Raw genomic sequence first — 6,804 nt, 5'->3', positions numbered from 1 at the left:
ACTTCCATTCACTACGCGAGGGCAGCACCCAATTCAATTCAACTATTGATTATTTCTGGAGGCGCTCACCAGGTGCCGACACGGTTAACTTTCTGGCCCCCTGGTTTTCGCGCCTTTTTCTTTCGGCGCGAGGAGAAATAAGCAACGCACACAAATCTTTATACAAAGTAAATTTGAAGCCCATTTAATCATTTTTTTTTCAATGCTTTTTGTACCGACTTAAGGCTTATATTATGTTATCATGCAAATTAAAATTGAATTCCAGAAAAATTTACTGAGCTTTTAACAAATGCATTTTATTATTTTTAGTGTTTAAATAGGGTGTGGATTGGAATAACATTAAAAATCAGTATATTATTTTACCATTGTAAACATTTATTTTATAAAAGTATATAATGATATATACCAAAGTCGAGAGAAATACAATTGCAGTATCAATATTTACAATCAATGAACATTCTCAAAGCAAATCAACAATCACGTTTCTTTGCCGTTTTCCTCCAATAAACACTTTCTTCGCACGTATCAATATTTCAACAATTTTTCAGCGCAGACATTTTATAATACAGACAATCACAATTTCATTGAAGAGCATATTAAAGAATTTTTCTCGCGGCCTCGGCGTTTCCACCGCTGCGTCTCAAAAAAACACAAAAATATAAAACTTCGCCATCAAGAGTGTGCTTCTTTCATTTCCAAAAATACAATTTTCCAAAAGTCACAATAAGGCACTTTCCAAAAATTTCAGATGCGTTTGCATCTCCAGATCAAAAAGTGTTTGGAAACTTGAGACACGCGCGTGAGAACAAACAAAACTCGGCATATTTGATTTTCAATTCACGTCTACCAGCACATTAGCGCTACAATAATATGAGATCAAAAGACTCTCTTGGGTTACAACATCAAAATCGTGGTCCAAAAAAAGATGAAATTCTTCCCGAAAAATTTGATACATAGCGTTATTGAAGTGTTTCCCAGGAAGAGATCATCAATGTAAAATGTATCCAAAAATCAAACAAAAAGGAACAGCAAAAATTTACATAATTATGAAGAGCAGAGCTCCTTCCGAAAAACATTGAAAATTTGGTCGGCGAAAAGCTTGTTTTTCATTTAAGCGGGCAGAGAGATCAGTACAAAAAGTTGCTTTCCCTATTATAGTTTTGGATCATATCGCACTAACCCATTTGAATTTTAGCTGTGGACTCGAATAAAAATGAGCAAAAATAAAAAATAATAAAATTATGCAAAAAAAATCTGCGAGATCAGAAATTTGGCAAAAGTTGACGTGTGTTGATTTATCATTAAAAGCTAAAAAGATTTACTAATAAAATTCTGTTGGTGGTTCATACATATATGTAAAGGGAACATTTAATTACTGGTGGGGGAGTCTATATATGCACAATTATATAAGGGAGCACCCACTTACATCATAAGTGATAATCGTAATGGCCAATAAAGTCTCTTGGTTTGCTTGAGAACGTGTGAAATATTTTGGAATACTTTTTTCGAAAGGAAAACTTTAATACTCGGCACAAAAGAAATATTAAACTTAAATAAATTACAACCTTAATCGAACTACAAAGGAAAAGCAATTTGGTGCGAAAACCAAGTAATAATTTAATTACTATTAACAAACTGAGATAATCCGGAAAGCTGATTTAATAATAGGACAGCTCAGACGTCCGAGTCCACCCCACCGAGATCAGGCGGAGGCGAACGGCCGAGTAAGAATTAAATTTAGCGACGAACTAGCATTTAAGAAAACGCCCTCGGAAGGCGAGAAAATGGCAGTTTTACACAGAAAATGCCCCATATACTTAAGGATCTAATATGAACAAGGGCGCCGCGTATTTTGTTTTTATGAAAATCGCGGCTGAATCACAATTTGATCATTCATAGGGAGGTTGAGACCGAGGCGGCCTGCTGCGTCAAAAGTCTTTCAAGTTGAATTTCAGCAGGCGCATACCTATGTAGATGACGGTGGCCGAGTAGCTGAGCTTCTTCGGCAGGACCAGCGCCAGCAGACTTTGGATGAAGCTGGGTGTGTTGCGGGAAGTGTCAGACTGTCGAGCGGGAGAATTGCAACTCACGCGCTTCAGCTGTGAACAAAAATTTGAGGGGAAATTTAAAAACTAATTCCACACAGAAATTTAAAACACTTTTAAATCAAGTAATTAAAAAATGGTGAAATTTAAAGTTAATTTAATTTTGGAAAATTGGAAAATTTCGGTACTCACCCTGAAGTCGGACGAGATTTCGTCAGCGAGGCGCCGCAGGTTGTTGCCTACTTGGTGCCAGGATTGCGCCGATCGCGTCGCGGCGGCGCACGTGGTGGTTGCTGCTGGCACTGCGGACACTGCTGGGTTTGGGTTTGGTGCGTCTGGAGCAGCACATCTCGCAGCAACCGCAGCTGGAGGCGCGTGCGGTGGATTTGCGTGACAGCTGATGAGAGTTGGGTATGCAGAAAAAGCATCGTCGTCGTCGCCAACTGTTGTTCGCCAAGAAAAAGAAAGAAAAGAACGCTCGATAAGATTAAAACTCAACTTTGCTTAAATTTATCGTAACTTAAAATTTGCAAAATTATAGATCAAACAACAAAACAGGGAGTTTGGTACGAATAAAAATACTTATCAAATTTATAATTTTTTTAAATTTATTTATTTGTTCAAAGTTCAAACTTACTTCAAAACTAAAAAAAACTTAAAATTTACGATAAAGATTTGATCTCAGTAAAGAAATTATGCATTTTAAATAAAAATGGCAAAACAGGAAGGATCACCGAGCACCGATTACCGCCCGGCACGCAACCGAGTAGCCGCAGGTATGACCCTGACCGCGATCAAGCTCATTGTCAGGCTTGTAATTTTTTATTCAATTTCCAATTTTTAGAAATGATTACTTTTACTTGAGTTTAAAAATTTAGGGTCCACCACCAAAAATAAGCGTAAAGACACAAATGCCTACCTACTCGGTCAAAGTTGTCCTGGTGCGTGGAGGGCGCGACGGCCCTGACGGCCTCGACCAGCAGCTGAGGGTTGACGGCGTGCAGCGTCGGCTGCTGGCCATCGGCCGTTTCCTCCTCGTCGTCCTGGATGTACCAGTCGGACGGCTGTTGGAGTTGCTCCAACTGTCCGAGGGTGTCCACCAGGTCGGACAGGAGTTGCTGGGCGCGGGCCACGAGTGCGGCCCGCGGGTCGTGGTAGGTCGGCAGACGGAACGGAATCGCCATCTCTTCACTTTGCAGGTGGATATCGCGAATTCGACAGAGTTCGGCGAACACTAACTGACGGAGCAGAGCAGGTGTGCGATGCGAACGCAACGAGAGATCGAGTGTTTGTGTTTCACGACGGCGGTGGAGGGGCTTTTTATATTCGCGATCGCTCCGCCCCTCGTAGTAGAAGAGTCGCGGCAGCCGCGCACCGCACACCGTCCGCGGTCGGAAGCAAAACTTATATACGCACGGAAAAAGTACAGTAATTATGTCACTTGTTGGGCTCGGATTCGCTGCCCAAACTGGTTTTTTTATATCGGATGATCGGGTGATGTACCTGGACTTTGTTATGAGATATAATTAAACGATTACCATCTCATATGCAACCCAAGAATAGACTTATAAAAAAGTTGGACCGAAATAGATAATCAAATTAGGTTGCAAACTAACTTCGCTTTTTAATCTTTGATTACTCAGTGCAGAGCAAAATATCAAATTAATTACTGCGCAGTATTTAAAATCAATACATGCAACGCAATTGTGGTTTGGAAATTCAATTTTCTTCCAATTTGAAATTTTTTTCTCTTATACTTTTTACTTTAGGGATATTGCGTAATTGGAGGTCACCAACCTTACCCAACTTCCTTGTAATTACTTAAGGATATTTATAAGTTTATCTGAAAGTGTTAATGTATTAAAAAACCAGAAGACAATTCAATTTCACACTGACCTTAAAAAATTGTGTAAATATGAAATGCAATTTCTTAATTTGTTTAATTTTTTCAAACCAAATAACTAAATTATACTCAGCATAAAAGTTTTTTTTAAGCAGTTTACTATTTTTAGGTACCGGCGGTACAGCTAAGAAAAATTTAAATTATTGAAAATAATTAACCATAGACACAACAATTTGGAAGAAGCAATTTTAATTTCAACATTACTTAATCTCCTACTATCTATATGTTTTCTTAAATAAGTTTTTTTCAGGTACTTTAAATTATAGAATTTACTTTTCCTGTACTAATTCACTGGAAATATAGAAAAACGAAGAATATTTTATATATAATTCCCAAATTTTTAAATATATTGGTAAAAGAAAGAAATAAAATAAATTAATGCTCCCTAAATAATAATAAATTATTATTTTTAGCTTAATTTTAAATTTAAAGAGAACTAAAATAAAATCAAGAATTCATTGCTATCGTCTCAATTTTTCCATTTTTACGCTATATTCTCTATTGCGTCACTTTTTAAGTTTTTATTCTACACATTATTATAGTTCCTTGTCAGCACGAGCGACTTATTTCCCGCAGGCACGCAGCCCCGAATCGTATTACAAACACTTGCTCGTCGCTTCGTATACATATTTTTGAGAAAATCTCCGTCGCAAGGTGTTTATTATTTTTTGCCCGCGATGGAAAACGTCACATTTCAAAAGGGGCTCTCTTTTCTCGTGATGTGTTCTGCAGCGTGTATATCATGTGTGCAGCTCTAGTGCCCGCGTTTTGTACTCACTCGACCCATCTGCGTCTTGATGAGAGTGAAATTGTACACACTCCCCAGCAGCAGAAGCAGCAGCACGCCTCGGCGTTCAAAACAAATATACAGCCCCACGCGATTAAAGCAGAAAAGCGGCGAACGCCAATTAAAAGCGTAAATCTCGGCGTGGCCGAGAAATTTAGAGAAAATAAAAGGCGCACGCTGAAATAACAAAATTCGTATAGGGTTGCGTCAGCTTTTGGGGGATTTCAACGCCGGTTGCCTAACCACCCGAAATTCAGCAAACCAAAATATTGCTAACGTGGGGGAATGGATCATTTAAAAAATGACTTATTTATTAGAATAAAGTTAAAATGCACATCAGAAACCTTTATTTGTTCCGAAATAAGAGCACGTAAAAAGTTTTTTTTTCAAATTAATTTTTGTGACCTAATCTTTTAGAAGAAAACACTTATTTTGCAAAGACGAGCAAAAGGTTCAACCATTCATACAGATTTTTTCATCATCAAAAATTTAATAATAAAATTTAAGCAATTTGTTTTTCAAAAATCATGATTTTACTACAGAATAAGATTTTTAATCTCTTTTTATTTCCGCACATAGCAAATTTTTAAAGCGCAGAAATTAATTTATTTTTCACCTTATTTCACTTTTTATCCCCAAAAATTGTCTTTTATTTTCAACCCTAAAAGCAACTAAGCACCTATTTTGCCCAAAATTTACCATTCTTTGCGTAAAACTTTAGCCGCTATAATATTTTGTTTCCGAATACAAGACTTTTTTTAATTATCTCTAGCTCAGGGTTGCCTCATTATCATCTCATGCGACTGTTCATGGAGACAAGTCGTCATCGCCGGAGCAGACTGCACGGCACCACATTCCCTGTGTTGACAACTTGACAATAATAAAAAGCACGCGTCACACTTGAAGGACGAACTGTGGGAGGGGCGGTTATCAAATTCGTATCATGTGTAATTCAATTATTAATCGATCGCTTATCAAAGTTTGCCTTCGAACCGGATCAAATTTTTTAATTTTTTTCGGCGTCGTGCATTCTGGATTGCCTTAAAAGGTGCAAAATCATAGCCCGCGTGCGTCAATTAGAAAACTTTGAGATTAAATTCCAAGGTGGGATTTCGGTGGCTAAAAATAAAACAAATCATACACAAACGTCAGATAAATAGGAGAAGAAGTGCGCAGTTAATAAAAACGAGAGCTTTATAAGAGAAAAATTATTGAGTCACGCCTTCCGAATCGCTTGACTCATCCTCTCTGTGCCGCCGTGTAAAACGGTACCTTTTCCCTTTCGATATATTTGTGCCGAGCACATGAGCGGGCGCCTAAATAGCTGCTTGCTGAGGGCACGAGAATTGCGAGAAAAATATAATGGAGGATAAATAATGGAAAACTATATAATTTGAGTGTGTAACAGGAAACAATGGCGTCTTTAACAAGAAATAAATAATAACAAACTAACCGGGAAGAATATGAGAAAAAACTGCGCTTTGATTTCCTGTTAATTTTATATATCCTTTATAAACCAAAACGCACAATAGAAATTTGGATTAAAAAACTGAATCAATATAGAAATCTCGGAAATACTAAAAATCAATATTTGGAAAATGGAATTAAAATCCAATATTAGGAAAATAATATACTTAATAAAAAATAGAGATCAACAAAACAACTTTGTTGTAAAAAGTTTTAATTTTCATACAATTTATTTAATTTTATCCTAATTGCTTCTGAATTTTTTATTATTTACTTTTACTTTTTTGGCTTTGTTTTTGACATGGGGTGTTGCATGAATCATCAACCTCACCGTCCACGTGCACAGGTATGTATTACGCCTCTGCTTTGTCACTTTCTCGCTTCGGCCGGGTTTTAGCTCATGCCTGTGACTCGATGATGCGCTTCTCTTTATTGCTCTATGGATGAACGACATTGAACTTCGCAATTAGGGCAGTGAGGCTTATTTTCATTATCAGCGCCTGCAGTGACCCACTTGCAGCAAACATGCACCGACGCAAAGTGCAGCTAGATTGCAAAAATAATCATTTTTTATCGCACCGGGGTGCATCAGGTGCACACCA

General features: G+C 37.5%; 2 protein-coding genes across 2 annotated transcripts in view; both read right to left on the bottom strand.

Moving 5' to 3' along the window:
• The window catches only part of LOC132199888 (nose resistant to fluoxetine protein 6-like), a 135,056-nt gene that overhangs the window by 51,465 nt on the left and 76,787 nt on the right, over positions 1-6,804 (bottom strand). The window lies entirely within an intron of this gene.
• Positions 366-3,367, bottom strand: LOC132199847 (uncharacterized). Its single transcript, XM_059624890.1, has 3 exons — positions 2,965-3,367; positions 2,238-2,488; positions 366-2,099 (listed from the first exon to the last, which is right to left on the bottom strand). Exons 1-3 carry the CDS (start codon positions 3,227-3,229, stop codon positions 1,929-1,931), a joined length of 687 nt encoding a protein of 228 aa, XP_059480873.1. The 5' UTR covers positions 3,230-3,367; the 3' UTR covers positions 366-1,928.

The sequence above is a fragment of the Neocloeon triangulifer genome, unplaced genomic scaffold (genome assembly GCF_031216515.1).
Source record: "Neocloeon triangulifer isolate White Clay Creek 2 clone unplaced genomic scaffold, ASM3121651v1 ptg000014l, whole genome shotgun sequence".
Lineage (NCBI taxonomy): Eukaryota > Metazoa > Arthropoda > Insecta > Ephemeroptera > Baetidae > Neocloeon > Neocloeon triangulifer.
The sequence above is the reverse complement of the archived record's forward strand: the minus strand, read 5'-3'. Positions and strand labels throughout refer to the sequence as shown.